At 47.4% G+C, this 20240-nt stretch overlaps 1 protein-coding gene across 1 annotated transcript in view; it reads right to left on the bottom strand.

Annotated features, from left to right (window-relative positions):
* Positions 1–1772: 1772 nt before the first annotated feature.
* Positions 1773–20240, bottom strand: part of LOC119385944 (lachesin) — a 356455-nt gene continuing 337987 nt past the window's right edge. Inside the window, exons 5-9 of the mRNA XM_049414168.1 lie at positions 7058–7240; positions 6714–6842; positions 5426–5713; positions 4675–4740; positions 1773–1903 (exon numbers count right to left, since the gene is read on the bottom strand). Coding sequence (XP_049270125.1) covers positions 1773–1903; positions 4675–4740; positions 5426–5713; positions 6714–6842; positions 7058–7240 — 797 coding nt within the window. The remainder of the gene's footprint in view (positions 1904–4674; positions 4741–5425; positions 5714–6713; positions 6843–7057; positions 7241–20240) is intronic.

Raw genomic sequence — 20240 nt, 5'->3', positions numbered from 1 at the left:
TCCGCTGTCTGCTTGCGCGGTTTTCTCGTGGTGAGGGCAAGAGGGATGTTTCAAGCTTTAACCGTGATGTCCGCGCTCATGTTACGGAGCGCCGCTAAACGACGCCGCTAAACGAACAAACAGAAGATGAGCGCGAACTATCAAGTGTCACAGCTCGACACTTGAAGCACGCTAGTTTCCTTCGCTGCTTCGGCCGCCTTTGTAACAGGAGCGCTGTTCAAACTGAGAGTATCCATTGGCGAGCCTCACTTCGTATAGCATTAGTTTCTTGCTATCGCATTCATTGCTTCGCCCTTGCGGCGAAACTGTGATTTTTTTTTTACAGCACAGCTGTTATGGTCGAGATTTGCCGTTTGTTGTACATAGAAAATTATCATCGGGATGAACCGGCACGCAATCTCTTCTTCCTCTTCTGCTTTGCTCCCAGAAGCAGTGCACCGATTTTTCCGGCGTGGGATGTGATGGCGAGACGAGTACAGAGAGAGAGAGAGAGAGAGAGAAAGAAAGGGAGAAAGACAGAGAGTGAGAAAGAAAGAAATAAAAAGAGATAAGTTCCTGGCGCAAGAAATTTCATGGCGAGGCGGGATTCGAACCCGCGTACCCCCATCCGAAGGCGAGCGTCCTAACCACTCGGCTATCCACGCACGCCAGCAAAGGATAGCATAGCCTTGTACAGTATAGTATGGCAAGGTGGTGGGAAAGGGAAGTGAGGGTGAGAAGGAGGAGAGAACGAGTAAAAAGAAAGAAAGAAAGAAAGAAGAAAGAGAAATAACTACAAAGAAAGAGAAGAAAAAGAATAAAAGATAGAAGGCGAGAGAAGGACTAGAGAGAGAAAGGAAAGACAGAAAAAGAAAAAGAGAGAGAACAAGATAGAAAGAAGCAGAGACAAAAAGGTATAAAAATAAAAAGAGCAAGCATAACCATGTATACTAGAGCGAGGGGTGCGAAAGAGAGAGGTGAGAGGGTAGAAGCCTAGCCAAGTCGGGACCAGCTAGGTGCCCACCAGCTCTGCTGTGACGCAGCCTTGTGCGACTTAGTGCAACCTACGCAATTTTTTTTTCCTTAGGAAAGAATAAAATTTGTAATCATTCGGGTCTCTGGACTTTTTACTCTATAGAAATTTGTCGCTTGCCTTAAGTGCTTTATCTCTTCTCCCACCCTGACGAGCGCGCTGGAAGCTACACAGGGATGGATGGCACGGGGGAACGAAGTTACGTCAGCGAGCGTGATGAAACGCAGTCGCTCTCTCCTGTTGTTATTCCTGTGCGCGAGTGTGGCTCTATGTGTAAATTTATTAGTCTACGGAGCACGGTGCCGGCACATGGCGGCACCCCGTGGCAAGAAGCGCATGTGATCCAAACACCGCTCTTGATTTATGTCGGCTATTGGCCAATAGCATGCTATCTGCTGTTTGACGTCAAACGTCAGACGCCGGCAGCTCCGAAGAGAGAGAGAGCACAGGCCTCTGTATGAAAAGATGTCGCCTGAGAAAATGTGAACTTCGCGCTCTGCTTGCAAACTCCCCTCGGCGCGCATGACTGCAAGGTTTGGCTGAGCTATTCGTAGCAGAGCCGCTAGCCGCATGTGCTTTCTCATAAAGACCGAGGGGTTGTTCATGACCCCTTCAAACTATGTTTAGTTTACACAGCTATAGAGATAGCTTACGTGGTCACCTTCTTAAATAACAATCAATCAATCAATCAATCAATCAATCAATCAATCAATCAATCAATCAATCAATCAATCAATCAATCAATCAATCAATCAATCAATCAATCATGATAATAGAGACCAGAATTAAAACACTTGCCCTGTGCTTTGGCCGGTGACCCGGTGAGCGGTGGTCTTGCAGGATAGCTGCGCTGCTTGGTTATCGAATCCCGAGGAACCTCCATTTTGCTTTCTGTCAAAATCATCAGAGAAAAAAGAAAAATACGAAGGGTAAGGAAGACGTGACTTACACTTAAACTTGCTTGGGTGAAACTCGCAATTGCTTTGAGGTCGATACGAGACAAGATCTAACGGTTGTGGTAGTCACTCTTTTTATGCATTTAAGCGGAAAGCATCCTTTAGGTGCTAGGGACTGAAAAAAGACAATGTATCCTCACGTTATATATTGCTCAAGCTTGCGCCGAAACATATATGCTCTCAGGCAAGAATATTATGAAGAATAATATTCTCCTCAGCAATACAGTCAACAGCAGGGATGTTAACCAGTCTAGAAAAAAATTATGGCTCCGATCCACGCTGTATCAAACACCACACGTGCTGATGGCGGGGTATGTTTTATTATTTAGAGTAATGGTAGTGATAATCGCTTTGTGGTCTCTGTGATAGACCGTGATTGGTTCCGCGACCATTTCAAGCCAGACGAATCTGTTCCTTTCGTCGAGCACTGTATTCGCGCTGTTCTTCTGGTGTCTTTAATTTCCGTGGTCGACCCATGGTAGTCTTAGAAGGAACTGAATGAGTTGCTAGACGGATCTCTTTTAGGGGCGAAGCTCCTTAAGGCGTGGGTCGGTCGTCCCCGATTTATGTAGTTGTAGTAGTAGGTAGCCACCTCTAGTTTAGTTCTTGGAGTGTTCACTAGATGGCGGTACTTGTAGTTGATGGAAAGATGCGAGATGTTATAAAACTAGATGGCGGTACTTGTAGTTGATGATGAAAGATGCGAGATGTTATAATAGGAATGATGTCACATATGGCGCGTGTTATTGGTGGAAGGCAATCGTTCGGCGACGTACGCTAGGGGGCGCGGTGTAATAAAACCACTTACCTTGCATTTCACGGACCACAAAGCAGTCATAATGAAGGGACCACGGAAACCAGCAATAAAAGTTTGATGACATTTACTCACGTGTTTCACTTTTAATTGTGGGGCGAATTTAACGGAAGAGTTTCACGGTTTACCGATGATTAATTCCGGAGCTTCGCCCCACTCATCATCATTCGACCCGTGAATATGCTGTGATTTTTTCATATATGAAAGCGGGAAACACGCGGAGAGATGGAAGGGCCGTTTGACGTAATTCGAAGCTCTCGTGTGAAGTGCAAAGCAGCTGCAACCTAATCTTTACCGGGAACGCGTGGAAGGGTGTTCCCATTGTTGACCGGCGCCTTGAAGGCCCGACCACATGTACGCGTTGCAGCGCGTCAGCGCGTGGTGTGTGGACTCGGCGCCGCGCCCTCTCTCTATGGAGAGAGAGGGCGCGCGGCTACACGAAGCTGGCCGCCCTCTTTCTTCATATGGAGTTTGAGAGAACGGCAGCATGGGCTAGTTGGTGATTTGTAATCGACATATTTGCACAGCGCTTCGTGAACGAGGATGTATGAAAGGATACCTGTGTTGTGTCCTTTCGCACGCCCTCGTTCAGGTAGCGCTGTGCAAATATGTCAATCCATATGGAGAGGGCGCGGCGCCGAGTCCACACGCTACGCGCTGACGCGCTGCGACGCGCACGTGGGATCAGGCCTTTATCATCCAGCATGCGGTTTTGATGCTTGTTTTGTGATTTTTTATTAAATGTGTTTAAGGAGAGGTTGGTCCCTATACATGGCTCCGGCTACTCCTCTTCCCTTACTTATTAATTTGCGTCACGAACTTATAAATAAAAGTAGAGTATTGTAAGACTCACTCACGGCAATGTCCTTTTAAAAGGAATGCTCTCACGTTAGGCATAATGTCCACGTGTGGCCGTTTTTTTTTTTATTGAAATGAATACTGTGCTCGGTGCTGTATGCTTGATTGCAAAGAAAAAAATCACGCCATATCCACGAAGTGAATGATGATTGAGGAGCTGGCTCGGAGATAATCGGGTAAGCCGTGAATGCTCCGTACAATTAATCTACTGTCATATAAAGACGTCACACGTCGTTAGAGTAGCGATTGTGGTCAGGTTGTCGAACCACAAGCGGTCGCAGACCTTGCAGCTGTGGCCGAACGTGTGGTCGAGGAAATCGAGCAAAATGTGGTTTTGCCTGCGTTAATATCATTATCAAGGCGCCCGAAGAACTAGAGGAAGAAGACTTCTGTTTCGCGCGAGCTGCGCTTGTAGCGGTCGCCTCTGGAACTAAGGTTACGCTTACGGCGCGGGACATTGCCCCAGCTTAAGAACCTGGCGAGCCAGCTCCTAAATTGTGCTGCTTGCCTTCAATTTTTCAAGGGCCCCAAAACCACCCAGAGGTCGAAATTTAGTTGTGGTGTTGCACTTGTGCACGAGTCTACAGCGAACGCATTCGTCGGCTTGTCTGTACACCCATGCAAATGCCCTTACTCAGCGTCCGAGGTGAAAACGCAAGGAGCGCGCGCATCTGCTAGCAGAGGAGCACGCTAGCGCGAGCGTCTGTTGGGGGTTCAGGGGCCTGACGTTTCGGCACACGGAGACGAAACCGTTGCAGGGCAGAGGTATACATCTTCGTTGTAAGGCTGGCATGCTACCCTACGCTATGAAAAAGTATAGGGAAAGTTGAAAGTTAGAGAGAGAACGGGAGCACACACACACACAGAGTCACACTCCTCAGGGTCACAATATCGCTATCGGAATATAACAGACAGCGCAAGTCTGTTGCCTTCAAGAATTTTAGAAATGCCAGGGGCGAAGAAAGTGAACGGTTCGTCCTTACTGATTGCTAGCTAGTGACAGCAACGCGCACGATGGCCAAAAGTACAATTACCTTCAATACTTTGTATCCTCGCTGTTGACGGTTCCTTCACCTTCGGAGGCGGCGGTATGTGAATCTCTGTAAGAAAAAGAAAGCCCTCCTTCTCAAAGGGAAGTCGGTCTCAAGTTGTTGTTACGTGCTTCAGTGCAATAAGGTAAAAAAAGGCACTAAAAGTTCGAGGCCGCAGGCAGTCGATATTGTTTTACGCTGCTGTTCCTCACAATTTACTGCACAAGAACCGCAGACAGTCTAGTGAGAAAAATAGCAGGAACACTTCTTTCACTCAGAGGAGAGTGAGAACCAACGCGTCGGGAACACGGGACTTTCCCATTAGGCAAGTACCACTCTACAACGTCTCGAAATTCACGTTGCTCCCATAGAAGGAATAAAGTAAATAACGCTATTAACACTGCATCGTTACTGATCGTGCAGTAGGACAGCTCGTGACAATTGCCCGTGAGACGGAATACTTACGCACGACACTGTAGCTACCACTGATGAGGCAAGGGTGGATGGGTGAGGGGTTGTGGGGTCAACCCTCCCCCTCGCCCCCACCTTCTGCTACGTCAGGTTGCACTGGCGTAGCAGAAGCATTGGCGCATCCAAAGCTGAGGCTATAGCTTGCAGATATTTGGAATGTAAATACGTCACTATCGGCGGGTCGTGTTTATTTGTGAGTTTATGTCGCAGTCCATTTTTTTATTGTACGAAACTGGCAACGCTCCATTATGCTCGAGCAGACATGTGAAGAACCTGAACTGACCGTAGAGGCGAATGGATCCCTCCGTGGAGCCCAGCGAGTTCTTCGCAAAGCATCGGTAGGCGCCGAAATCCTCCGGAACAATGCGGCGAATACGAAGTCGCATGTGCACTTTGTACACGTTCTCCGTGCGGTTGAGCGAGTACTTTGCCGACTCGGCGATGAGGTCGCCACTCTCCAGGGTCCAGTAGTTGATGGACATCGGGAACGCCTCCGTATTGCAGTCCATGACAACTTCGCCGCCAAGCGGAGCTCCAATCAGTTGGTTGGGAATCCAGATCATAGGCGGAACTGCGATCAGTGGCAGCGTTAGAAACACTGTCCCCACGCTGCTCGCATCTGCCACTAGCTGTTCCGCATGTTCAGACTGTGCTCTCTGGGCCCGACAGATATAGTCTGCCTAATACATGAAGCACACTGTTCTTAACTCCTCTTTCCGGGGAAAAGTCTGACCTGAAGCGAACATAGTTTAAATGTATATTTGCCTTATTTATTTATTTATTCTTGTCTCATAATAAGCGAAGAAACGTAGGATAAAGAGGAGGAAGAAAGAGAAAAGCGTTCACACGCGTTCCAACTACACCCGAAGCTTAACCACGGTTGCCAACTAAAGGTGCAACATTGCAGATAATAGAGGTTGAATATCACACGGGGATTAATATCTGAGAATATACGTGTATCTTACATTGACTGTCATTCACAAGAACAGGACAGAATGTACAAAAGAGGTTTATTTTATTTATGGCCTAAATTTGTTCTAACATTCCATCATTAATTCGACGGTTTATTTTTTAGACACGTCGCGCAGAACATCAGCAAAATATAACTGAATTAGCATACGACCGCCAAATGAACAAGAGGTAGTCTTATGTTTCGCACATACGGACAGCAGTAGGAATATTTTTCTATCCTTCTCAAACAACTAAATGAAGAAGCACATGTGTCAGAGAGGTTTAAGTATATGCCTAGCTAACACGGATTATTGCGGTGACTTGAGCTCCGCAAGAAAAAAATACAACGAAAAGTAAGAATATGGGGTGCGCCAAATGCAGGCGGTAAAAGTGCTGTTTCTACCCGGTATTATGTTTAAATTGTGAACCTTCTCTGCCATTCCCCAAAAAATAACAAAAATGCGAACAATTCGTCGTAACGCTACAAAAGCTTTTCTAACGTCTCAACAGCTTTCTAATTCTAACTGAGGTCGACTTAAAAGAACCGGTCTGGAGCGCGTATCACGTCTGCTCACCCTGCTGATCGGTGTACTTCGGGACTGCCCAAGTGAAAAACTCACAGTGTACTTGTAGGAGAATCCTCCTGCTGACGGGAGACGGGACGCCATTGGAGGCGATGCAGAGATAGGGTCCCATGTGGAGGCGGCTGACTTTGGTGATGCTCAGCTCTTCGCCTTCATAGGACACATCTACAACCAAGAGACACATTAATAAGTGCCGTGTGATCATGTATATATGTTTAACGTACGTTTTAAAAGTGAAATGAAATTGTGACATGCTTTTATTGCGGTTTTTATTGTATCAATCAATCAATCAATCAATCAATCAATCAATCAATCAATCAATCAATCAATCAATCAATCAATCAATCAATCAATCAATCAATCAATCAATCGCTACTTACTGTCGGTGGCGGTCGACCCCAGCTGCTCCTGCCAGTTTCCGACGGCGATGGGTGTCCCGTCCTCCCGTCGCCAGGTGATGCGGGGCGCCGGGTAGCCCTTGGCTCGGCAAGACAGCGTCACGTTGGAACCCTCGCGCACCAGCACGTCAGAGCTGCTCTCGCTGCCCACGATGTCCGGGGGCACTGCGTCAGCAGTGTAAACATTCGGGAGAGACGGAAAGGCGTGCATTACTCACAGTGTGCAGCGTACTCATAGCGTGCGCTAACTTAATTCACTACTACAAGAAATCATCTGATCGCTGTTGAATAGGACATATCTTGAGAACTCCTAGCATCCTCGGGAAATTATGGTTGATGTGGGGCCTTCGTTAAACGAGCACGGGACATTATATAATTGTTCTTTGTTACAAATGAGAGCTGCTCCCTCATCCGCTCCAAGTATCACTCCAATTGTGGGTTAGCCAACCGGATTCTCCGTTTTTTTTTTTTAGCTTCCCATTTTCACGCCTTTTTTTCTATCTTTTAGTGTGCCGGCAACAAACTGGCCTTCAAGGAGTCCTTGCTTATTCGTAGTCGACCACTCATTAAGACTTGGTGCATTGTCCACGAGTCGATTTCTGCTTGTTACTTAGGGGCTGAGTCTTACGGTGTGCCCTGAACATGGGTTTGAAATGGTAATGAGTAGGTAAGATACAAAAATACGTTTCCAATTTGCAACGATGCTCCGTTCTTAATTCTTTTTTGAAAATAAAAGGTCCTAAACGAACTGGTTAGATTAGCTCGGGCTGCTTGTACGCGCAAGGACACTCCTTGAATTCACGATACCAATGACGAATGTCAGAAGAACAATGGCCCAAACCGAAGCGAAATTGGTTTTCAAAACACTGTTTTTGAAAAGGTTTTGAATCCTCGTTAATGTTCTTAGCGCTTCATCAATTTACGGAATGAATATCGAGAGCTTAGAAACATCTGCATAAATCTAGGAGTCACATAAGCATGATGTGATCAGCGGGCGCGTCAGCTATGTCCCACGTAGCCACTTCAATGGGTCGTTTAGCCACAACGCCACCACCGTGTTTCCAGAGGCACTCTGTTCAACACCCACACGCCAGACCTTGCCGTGCACAACGAAGACGCCAATTCCAAGTTACTCGGCGGAGACAGCGTTTGACAAATCGCGTAGCTTTCTTATGTTCTCTCAGTATAACTGTGCTCTCCAAAAACACATGCATGTAGGTACAAGACACCTTACAGCGCATGCTCCGCGCGGCGGCATGGCTTGAGCGCACCGCAGACGAGGCGCGATAGTCCCACGTGTAGCTTTCAAGCCCGAGCCTTCCACATAAAATGCACCCAGCCTTGTATCGTCTACGTGCAAGTTGAAAGAATTATAACAAACACGGAGAAAACCTAGCGGGCCTGGGCGCTTGTCTGCCAGCCAGCCGTCGTGTCCATGTTTCCGAAAAGGCGTCAGCAACGCCCCGACAGGGGCTGGAATTGCTTATGGAGAAACGGGTCCAAGAGGGCGGCAAGGGACGGAGGGAAAAAGAGGGATAGAGACGGTTGTACACAAGATCGGCAGCGTTTGTTCGTTGCTCGCAGGAGGAGGGAGAGAATGGGGCAGGGGTTAGGATGGAGGGAAAGAAGGCAAAGAGGAGGCAAGGGGCGCTGCCATCTTTGTTAGCCAAATCAAATTAGGGATCCGCAATGAAGTGGTTCCTCCAGTTGTTGCCTCCGAAGGTGCGGCAGTGCCATCCACGCCATACGGGGCGATGCGATGGGAGGAAAAGGAGGCGAAGGGGTTTGTGTTTCTGGCTGCGACGACGCCAGGCCAGGCCAAGCGGAGCGGAACCGAACACCCAGACGAGAGAGGCGTGTGCGGGAGGAAAGGCGCTCGGGCAAAGAGGCGACCAAGGGATGAAACGAAATAGGGACGCAAGCGAGGCAGCGCGGGAAGAGACGCCGCAGAACGACACCAACAAGAAAAGGAAAAAAAAGGCTCAGTGATAAGGTAAGACAAGAGGGTGAAAGAAATAGAAAGACGAGGAGACAATCTAATTTGGGATTCACATCTTCCCGCGCTCCTTGCCTCGGCCACGGTTCGCCAGTCGATGTTCTTCTTCTTTTTCCTCTGCACGTAATTTTATTCCGGTGCGTGTCCCCAGCCTCTCCCTCGCCCACTTATAAGTGGATCGGCGAAGGGAGAAGGTGGCGTCTGTTACTGGTTCCTTTTCAGGGAGTATATATACTGTATAAGGAAGCCTGTGGAGACCTATAGGGATACGATGAGGGAAAACGGGAAAGCGGGCCTGAATCCAGAGAGAGAGAGAGATGAGAATGGAAGGAGGAACGGCGACAGTGGGGTGTCGTCTTTCGGGAACACAATAATTTGAACTAAAAGAGAAAGAGGAATTTATTTGAAGGATTCGCCAAGTATAATGGCCGCTTTGTCTTTCGATGCCGCTTCAGGTCCTCTCCTTCTCTCGCGTATAGCAAACAGCAGCATCTCCCTATTTTACTCGTTTACGTGTGCTTCGTTTTTCTTGTGGTTGGACTACTTTATCTCGTCGTCGTCTTATTATTTGCAAAGAGTGGGCTGCTACTGATTTATCTTTGTCCTTCGGAGTAGTTGAAGTAGCGGGACGAAATAAAACAAAAAAAGGGAGGTGAATAAGGCGGCGCGGTATTGGCGTATGGAGCTCTTATATTTCTTTCTTTCTGGAGCTCCTTCACGTGCGCTGCTTCGGCGGCCGCAAGCTTGGAGCCCGAGCCTGTGTCTTTGGTTTCGCGCTCCGTTTGACGGACCGCCTGCTCGACGGGTGACGGTTGGGGTAAAGAGCGAGAGAGAGAGAGATGAGGGAGAGGGGTGAGTCCCGCGTGTGCAGGTGTAATTGGAGCGGAAGTAATAAACACTGCGGAGACACGCGGCTCATATCAAGACCGTACGGGCAAGTGGGGAGGACGCTTCCATGGACTTATTCAATTTAAGCTAATTTGACTCTTGGACGATCTCTCAAGTTTGAATTTCTAATCACTTCGTCATCTTCCTCCTTTTTTTTCTTTGCGCGCGCGTTCTTTCAAGCGATTCCAGCTTTGAAGCAGTCTTTTACTTTTCTTGATGACATTTTCAGGGCGGTAGTTTTTCGTGCGCGGTCACACAGCGGATGAGATGAGAAGAAGGAAATAAAAGGAGACCGACGTTTTCATCGCTGTGTATATGCACGCGCTGAAAAGCTCAGCGAAGCGGGCAAATATTTGGTCTGGGCCCTAGAGCGACAACTGAATCGCTAAACCTCTTAGCTGCTTCTATTGGTCCCGGTATTTTACGCACTGAGCTCGCATAAAATTAAAAATAAGTGGGCCCGCTTTACTAGCGCCCGATTGACAAGATCGTGCTCAAGCGCTTTGAGAGAACGTCTTTCTTGCTTCGTGGTTGTTTTTCGTCCTCAGTAAAGTGGTCGATCAAGGGAAGCGCACATTCGCTGGATAGATTACTGTTTGCACAACCGGGGATAGATTAGGCGCAATTTATCGTGAAATTTCGTATAACTCCGTCAGCCTTTCGTCTACGGAAGGTAGAAAAAGGTGGAGATGTGAAGTTTGAGAGACAACATTGATTACTTTATTGGATCTGCTTTTGCTTGCTTTTATTTTATATTTATGATCGCGTTCACAGCGTCAACGCTCCCTTCGTGTAGAAAAACTAATGAATGGAGTCGAAAGAAAGTGTTTCACACAATTTTATACAGTCCACAGATTGAGATACACCGACTTAGACAGTTGGGCTAGGCCAGAAAAATCTGCGAGTGTTATTGTGACATTGGTTGGCGCACGAGGCAAGTATAAACGAGAAGATCTCTGTTTTTGAGCGAACTGATAACTCTCTAACGATGAATTACCTGTGATATATGCGTTAAATATCTGCGTTAAAAGTGCTCTGCTAATTTACGAGCCACGTGCATATCACAAACGATATTTTACTACATTCAAAGCATTGCGGCTGGTGCCTGGGCTCGCGCTAGAGCGAATGTAAAGGTTGGTTTAAGTCAAGACGCAAGAAACAGTAAGGAGATGAAACTCAGCAATTTGCGGCAACGAGATAACAGGCCGTTTTAGAATAGCGTACGCAAAGTTTTGCGTTAGCGTGTGTCGCCACTGCGCATGCGTTGTAAGCTATCCTCTTGCGAGCCCGCGTTAAGTGACGGAAATAGCGGGCGAGCGCAACGGCCGCTATCTTTGCGTGCGCTATTCTACAACTCCCTAATGACGCGCTCCCGCGGAGACACTACCATGCTCCAGAATTATTATTATTATTATTATTATTATTATTATTATTATTATTATTATTATTATTATTATTATTATTATTATTCGCCCTATTTAAGAACCGCACTACCTGTTTCAAGAGTTACTGTATATTATTCAATGACATATCTAAACAAGTCGTGATTCCCGTAAAACTGCGCCAACTTTTTATAGCATTAAGTTAACCTTAGCTTTGTCATCGGCTGTAGGTGCCGACATCTTTGATGTTCTCTGTGTTCCTAATTTCACGTGGGATAACGCAGTTCCGTCAAGTGCTAGTTTTTGTAGTGTAAAGAAAAAGCTGCACAGAAAAAAAAGTTATCGAAGAAGACTTCTCTTAAACCACAGATGTCCCACACTCTAAGAAAAAAGAGAGTCAAAAGAGGGTCATGGAACCGTGACTCTCTTCGGGTGTCCATCTGACCCCTTTTGGAAGGTACAGGCAGAGAAAAAGAGTTCGCATTTGGGAAGGAGTCACTGGACCCTCCTGAAGCGCGTTTCGATTGGCTTCGGTATACGGAAGAGCCGCCGTATACGCCATACATATCGCACGCTCGCCCTTTGGCGCCGTTGTTGCCGTTGTGGCGCCTTGCTCGGCGACGCAGACGGTGTTGGCGCCGGGGTGGCGCGCCGCTCTCCTGCCTCAGTCGTCTCATTCTCCTGGTCTATTGGAATGCGTTGCGTGGTTGCGTTGGTTGCGCGTCTTCGGTTGTGTTGACGCCGGCTCCGTGCACGAAATGACGCTTGGAGGGCGGAATATTCATGGAGCTGCGGACACCGACAACGGGCGCCAGTTAAAGGGGTCATGAACCACTTTTCCAAGTAATGATCTAATGGCCTCAGTATCGGAGTGTACTGCCTCCCGAATCGATTGCCGCAAAAATTTCTCGAATCCGTCAAGAATCAGCGGAGTCACGGGGGTTTGGCGCACGCTCCCAGCGCTTTCTCTCTTTTCTCGTGCCGGCGAGCGCACTGGAAGCTAGACAGGGAGGGATGGCATGGGGGAAAGAAGTTACGCCAGCGCGCGTCATGAAACGCGATCGCTCTCCCGCTGTGATTCGCTTGCGCGAGTGCGGCTACCGTGTACTGAGGAGTGCGGCGCCGGCAAGTGGCGGCACCCCGCGGCAAGAAGCGCATCTGATCCGAACACCGCTCTCGATTTACGTCGGCTATCGGCCAATAAGCATGCTATGTCTCTTGCTACGTACAGCGGACAGACGCCCCGCCCACCGACGAGAGTGAGAACCGGCCTCTGTTTGAAAAGAGGGTGCCTGGGGAAACGGCAACTTCGCGCTCCGCTTGTGGCCATTACGCGGCGCGCACGACTGTAATATTTGGCAGAGCAGTTCATAGCCGTGTAAGCTTTCCGCAGGATGTGTTTTTTCAATCAGCCCAAGGGGTGCTTCATGACCCCTTTAACGGTGAGTGTACTGCTTTCGTAGGTACTAATTATACAGCTTTAGCTGGGCGTCTGCAGCAGCTCTGCGGAACCTGCCAGCCATTTCCAACAGTAGCCTGTATCCGCGGGGCTGTTGCGGATGCCCAACTAAAGCTGTCAGTTAACGAGTTGCCACCGTTATGCGCGTTGCTGTACAAGCTCCCACAAATTGAGCGATGCAAACAATAATCGACGGTCATTTCTTGCTGATCGCACGTCGTGTCTGCACTACTGAAGGTGCAAGATGCCGTTTTGAGATGCACTTTAGTCTACTTCATAATAACATTTCCATCGACCTTGAGTGTGCAGCGTGCTTCCACGCGTGGGAACGTGAAGAAAAAAAGCCTGTGTACAGAACGCTCAGACGCACTATGTGTAATGTTTTTTGTTGGCTTAAAGACGGTAGTTTGAGGTGCAGATATAGTACGGCGGCTTCCAGAACGTACACGGTAGTCATTCAAGTTGGACACGCCTCGCCGGTAAAGTGAAAAAGCTCTAGACTTTCGACGGGGCGCGTTGTTGCGGCCGCCGGCGTGCACTCTTTTCCCTCGATTCTGTTTGCTGTTTTCGTGGTTTGCATATACACTGCGATGACGCTGGGCGCTATAACAGAATCGAGTGAGTGTACGTGATTGTGGGAGTTATGTGCGCTAATTCTAGCATATGACATGTCTGATCTCGACGTAGACGGCGTACGCACGCGCTGGATGTCGTTCGGGCCATAGTACTCGCATCTGTTTATCTGAGTATTTAAGGATGGGTTACGTTTGTAAAACATGCGGTCAATAACCGCTCACGGCATGCCCCTGGCTGCCGGAGGATGTGCTTTGTTGTTTTGTTGTTAGCCTTTATTATGTCTGTGTGAACCACTTATTGTGTATGTTTTGCAAACCTTTACTGCAATTTCATTTTCCCATCATAATATCACGTTCTGCTTTTCAGATACCGTTTTTCATGGTGCTCACGCTGGACAGGAGCGACAACCTAGCAAGCCACAAGTCTGATGCCTCAAGCCATCACCACTTTTTTTATTTATTCTTAATCACAAGGAATAAATATGGAAACATTATGGCGATTTCTGCTGTTCATTTAGCACCATACATATGACACTGCACATCACAGTCACACATTTTAGTTGGCTATACTCATAGAAGCATGTAAATGAGGAATACCCAAACTTCTTAAGTGGAAATCACAGACCATCTTTTCGCGCTTTCTATATAACTTTGCTGGAAAATATGTGTTGTTTTGACGAGTTTTATTAAAATAATGCTTAAACTGAACTATTCTTTTTTTACAGTCGCTGGGCAGAACGGCAAGTATTATTGGACTTGCTTAAAATGAATACTCCACTATTTTCAACAGTAGTCGCGCAAAAGTAGAGCAAGGATCAAATGAGTAGCTTAAAATACTTGTGGAGTCGCTTGATGCTTCGGTGTGGGTCCCTTGACCCCCCTAGGAGCGTTACCGGCAAGGGTCGTCTGACTCCCTATAAGTGGTAACGTGATCCTCCCGATGAGAGTCTTTGTACTCTTCCTAGAGGGTCAGGGGACTCTCCTAGAGCGAGCCGACCCTGACCCACCAAGAGAGTCACCGTGACTATTTAAAGAGAGTCCTATACGTGGCAAGTCAGAACTCTCCGAAAAGAGTCACGCATACTCTCTTTTTTCTTACAGTGCAAGCGAAGTAATTCGTTGCTTCGACTCTTCCATGTGGCTGCGACAAAACGTGACTGAACAAAGCCCATCTGGCAATTCCGCTGCCACGCCATATGGGCAGCTTCGCCTCTTCTTCAATGGTTCTAAGCAAATCCTGCGTCCGCTTGGAAACCCGTTTAGGTCAGAGAATTGGGGGAAAGGTAGCGAATCGTAAATATTGAAGCAAGTCTAATGAATGAGGAGGAGGAAGGAAATGAATGAAAGGCAGGGAGGTTAACCAGACGCGCGTCCGGTTCGCTACCCTATACTGGGGGAAAGGGATGAAGGGATTAAAAGAAAGAAAGAAGAGGGAAGATGGCACTGTCATGGTACATATGCGCCTGTCCATCGAATGCCTACAAGCGGTTGCTTAAACCGGTCGATCTTAAAAACAGTAGCAATGCTCGCGTCGCTTTGCTGGCCTGTGATGCGTAGGGCCACGATCCGAGGATCTTCTCTTCGGAAAACGGTCTGTCGTCTTGCTACGAAACGATAGAGCATCTACTGTGTTTCTGTGAACGCTTTGTGAATGAACGCAACGTTCTGCGCAATGCGCTGAACAAGTCTAATGAATTTTTCTGCAACGCAAGGGGGCTGATTTTGCGTGTGTGTTGGCAACCACCATCACTGCCGGTGCGCGAAACGGGGATGCGTTGGGAAGCGCGATGCTAGTAAGCAAGTACAGCCGCCCAAACCTTTAACTAACGTGCGCGGCAGCGACTTTTCTGTGCGCCAGCGCGATATGATGGAACGAAGTTGTAGAAGATTGTTTTGTGCGCATGTGCTTTGTGGGCATGCACTTGCCCTCACCCTTTTTGGAACTTAATTCAGTCATATGGCGAAGACACGCAGAATAAAGTGCCGCTCGCGCACGCTAGTTAAAGATTTGGGCGGCTATACACCGAACTAGTTACCCACGAAACGTACGGGTCAGAAGTGCAACCGTCCACACGTTTCACCCATTATCTCGGCGAGTGGTTTGGCAAAACGTCCAGTGCATTCCTTCTTGTAAATAACCTGCTCTGCAATTATTATTTAAATAAGCCCTTTATCAATTTGCCAAGTTAAGAATGTGCTCTACAAACCGACACAGCCTTCGGCTCAACATATCATACCTATATTTACTGCCCGAACATGTTTTTGGCAAAATGAAATGAATGAATGAATGAATGAATGAATGAATGAATGAATGAATGAATGAATGAATGAATGAATGAATGAATGAAATGGGAACGCACCAAGCACATCAAGGTATCCGACTTGACTGTGCATGGGCACCGTGTTGACCTGGCACATGTAGCCCCCGCGGTCCGACTCTTGGACGCTGTCGATGACCAGCAGCCAGGTACGGTCCGAGGGACTGAGATGGACGCGGTAGTTCTGCGTGATGACACTTTTGTGGATAGTCAGGATGGTTTTGCTCTCCACTCGCAGCCACGCAACCTGCGCACGATGTAGTAAAACAAAGTAACTAAGACAAGCTACAATTTTTTTACAGCCTATCTTGTATTTGAAGGATTACTAAGGGAGCAACAAACTTGGACTATAGTTCTTCAAAATTGTATTTTAGTTATCTCTTGGGAAAATTTTGATCATTACACAAGAGGCTAAATGATATGTGCAGCATATTTTGTACCTATCGCTGAATCCTCAGCGACCGTACGTTCAAGTGACGTCATTCTCTTTATGGTGATATCTGCATGGTGCGTGCCGATCTTGTTCCTCACAACAGTATTTTCTCCCGTTTCGGAAGTGCTGGCAGAAGTACTAAAGTGAGTCATGTCTTCCTTTTGAAAGCAATGCAATCCTTGTTTCTTGGTGAACAATCAGGTCTACCAAAGCGGGCGATGATCTAAAGAACTGTAAAGGTCAACCGGCTTTTCTTGCGTCTCGTTTCTTTCGCGACTAGGGGACCGCAGAAAAAAGCAATTTGGAACTTGAATTACACATATAAATTTTACGTAAAGATGGAAGCCAACAGATGGAGACATCCTGTGAAGTAAAGGTTGCATTTGCAGGGATCGAATGTCTCGGACAAGCCAACCTGTCATTGGCAGCTGATCCATGATTATACAACTTTTATTCCACATATATGATACCTCTTTTCAATATGAAGAATCATAGACTGTTTTTCATTCATTATGAGCGTTCATCCTGCTTTCGTTTGAAGCCAAACACGCAAGATTTCACAAACATGTGCACAAATGAGTGAGCAATTAAAGGTCAGCTATGTTCTCACAAACAAGGCGCGCGTATAGGTTTATCTGACAAGTGTAAATAGGAGGAAGCCCGCATGTATAGACAACGGCACGCCAAGACACACAGGTCTACCGGTGCTGGTGCGGCCCACACCCGTCCCTTTCATCTTTCACCCTTTATTTTGCGGGCTGCCCTTTCTGCTTTATCCTACGGGTCCCGGCAAAGTCCTCTGGTGGGCCGCCTTCACAGACGCGTGCATGGATCGATGCGCGCGGTGCGCACGGTCAGACCAACAACGAGGCACAGACGTGCCTGACCGGATGCGTGCGTGGCCATTCGTTGGCCCCCGCTACGGCTGCTACTGTTGCTGCTGATGTCGCGCTTGTTTTCGTGCTTTTCTTTTGCGCGCGTTTTGTGCTCGGCGCCTTTTGCTTCAGGCCGGACGCCGCAGCGTGCCTTGTTACCTTAGCTCGATCACCCCATTGTTGCCATTTCAGCTCTTTTGCAAGGCGGCCCCATTTTTCCTTCGCAGCCAAGGCCGGCGGCCGTTCGATTGACAAGCACCGTGTAGCGGATAAAAGAGAAGAACGACCAGGTGAAAAATAAAAATGGAACAAAAAAGGAAAACACGCTAAAGGACAAGAATCTTACCGCTCGGTCCAGGTGCGTTGTGGATTTGATGGCATTCTGATAATGGTGCGCGTGCAAGTCCACCGAAACGCGGCATCTTTTTTTTTTCTTTAGTAGATAACCATCTGTTTGGGCATATTATTCCGCCTCTTCGTTTCGACTGTCGTTCCGTTTGTGTCTTGCGAGCTTGCACGGTTTCGTACGGGAACCAAAAGCTCGCGCTCCTTGCTTGACCTTTTGACTCTTATGTTGAAAAAGTTCACTATGGTAACTTTTTGCTTCGACCTGTCGAGCACTGTTTTTTGTTGCTTTTTTTTCTTTCTTTTTTCGTAGGGCGCGCTGGTCACGTCAGGAAGTGCTTTACGAGCATACAAAACCCCCCGTGTTTGTCCTTTATGATCTATATGCCAGGTACTTGTTCACTAATGTTGCCGTTTTGTGGGAGCTATTTGAACAGACTATTTCAGTATGCTTCCGTGAAAACCTAAGCCGAAAAAATGAGAGCAAGGTTCATCTAGATAACTAATTCAGTAACCAATTGGCTGCGAGGATAAGACCTTGAAGTCTTTATTCTCGATATTTTAGACGTACTAATTAGACTTATCATGACAGCGGCAACTTTGTATACATATGACCTACTTTAGCATCTACGTGCCAATAATAAGTTGTTATAAACGCCCAAACATTTATATGAGGGCACGAAAAGTTTCAGAGTGTCAAATGCAGCTTTCGGGCTGGCTACGGGGTCATAGAAGATGTCACCTATTGTCCTTGGCAAGGAGAAGATAGCTTTGCATACTTTTTTAAGCCGGCTGCATAACAAAAATGTTTATAGAATACAGTGAGACCATGGAGTCGATCGTAATCAGCGCAGAAAGTCGCCAGATTCCTGCTACACATAATAAAGATGAGTAGATATTACGACTGCCCTTTAAAGCACAGCGAACGCTGTTCTTTTTTGTGCTTGTACTTCCTGTACTTTTTCGACTTTATATAGCTGCTACTGTAGGGCTTCAAAGCAGGTACAACCTTGTCAACTCATTTACATCGTTCGCGGGACAACGCCTATGGGAACAGAAGGAACCCTGAAGCTAACTGCTAGTAAGACAACCAATATGACTGCTCAATATAAATCAACGGTTTATTATTGTTTTGTGAAGAGTCGAAAGAACATAAACTGGAACGCTTAAATACAGTAAGAACACGTGAGCGTTTAAACAAGAAAAGGAGGGTGGAATTGTACTAGGAATGCGGATATTGAAGTTAATTTCGACTGCCACAGTTTAAAAAAATAAACAAGGAAACATTTTTGTTTTAATTTTTTAAGTTCATTGGTAATTAGATAGTATAAATTACTTGGCGTTGTGCAATATTTTGATTCGATAAGGTCTGATTATCACATCGTTGTCTGTCCATACTTTGGCTTTTCTACTTCCTCCGAGTACATCCATATCATTGAAGGCCAGCCATTTCTAAATATCGCTTTAGATTTCCAAACCTTTCAATAAATCTCACGAAAGAAAGCATGAAGTTGCCTCAAAACTGAGCGTATAGCCCACATCTCAGCAGAGGTGCTCTTATAGGCATTACATATAGAGTATAAAAAGTTACGCGCTTAGCTTTAATATGCTTTATTGCGACGGAATATCTAAACGCTTGCCGCCACGAGCGCTCCGCGACAACAACGGAATTCAATGTAGTGCGCGGGAACACGTTTTAGGCGGGGAAAAATACACGCGATCCGTGCAAGCATGCATTCACGTTGACCCTCCTTATATGCAGCGGAGTGCCTAATGTGTGGGCAAAGATGCTTGCTCTGCATATTTATACTCGGCAATGCACCGACCACAGTGCGCAGAAGTGCTGCATAGGCTTAACGTACTGACTCTCTGCAGTACCGTGCAGCCAGACGAAGGCCGCAGCGCGGGCTCAGACAATTAGACAATTAGAAATGCCGCTCTGTGAGCTCACATTCGCTGGGTAACATCCGCGCATAGTTTACCATATTGTCACGTGGTCGTGACGTCGACGAACACAGCAGTCGGCGTTTGTAGGATGAAACTGTTTATTTGGCCGAACTTGTGGCCGGAAAATGAGAACTAGAACTACAGCAATGCACGCTGTACAATGATAGCGGCGAACAGGGCGTCGTCCGTCGATCAACTGACAAGCGGTCAAGCGCGTCGGCTTTTATACAGGCGCTATGGAACTTTCCAGCAATATCGCTGGTGGCGGCGTTATCTCTCGACAAAGCTGGAACATTCGCGTGCGGCGCGCAATCTTAACAAAACGATCTACCAAAATCATGAAGCTTCTCGAACACTGCTTCGGGGCCAGCGTCGAGCGTTGATAACCGTCCTTGCTGGTCAAACTCGAACACATCAAAATAAAAGAAGCGGGCGTGGCATTGCCCCCCTCTGAAAAAGCATCGTCCAGATGCTTGCAACATGGAAAGGAAAAAAACAAGTGCACACACAAATAAATTACAATAACAAAGGAAAAAGTAGAGTCCCCAGGTTCGCTAACGCGCAAAAAACGGCTTCAGGCGCGCGACATGGACGACTTCAGGTCGTGCGCGGCGTCGCTGGGAGTTCGTAATTCCGTCCGGGACGACCTCGTAGTCAAGAGCGCCGTGACGTCGAAGCACCTTGTATGGCCCGAAGTATCGCCGAAGAAGTTTTTCAATGAGCCCACGTCGGCGTATCGGCGTCCAGACCCACACACGGTCACCGGGTTGGTACTCCATGTGGCGTCGTCGAAGATTATAGTGACGGCTGTCGACCCTCTGCTGGTTCTTGATGCGCAGGCGGGCGTGCTGTCGTGCTTCTTCGGCGCGCTGTAGGTAGGTGGCCACGTCGATGTTTTCCTCGTCGGTCACGTTTGGTAGCATGACGTCGAGCGTCGTTGCCGGGCG

The sequence above is a fragment of the Rhipicephalus sanguineus genome, chromosome 3 (assembly GCF_013339695.2).
Source record: "Rhipicephalus sanguineus isolate Rsan-2018 chromosome 3, BIME_Rsan_1.4, whole genome shotgun sequence".
Classification (NCBI taxonomy): Eukaryota; Metazoa; Arthropoda; class Arachnida; order Ixodida; family Ixodidae; genus Rhipicephalus; species Rhipicephalus sanguineus.
The sequence above is the reverse complement of the archived record's forward strand: the minus strand, read 5'-3'. Positions and strand labels throughout refer to the sequence as shown.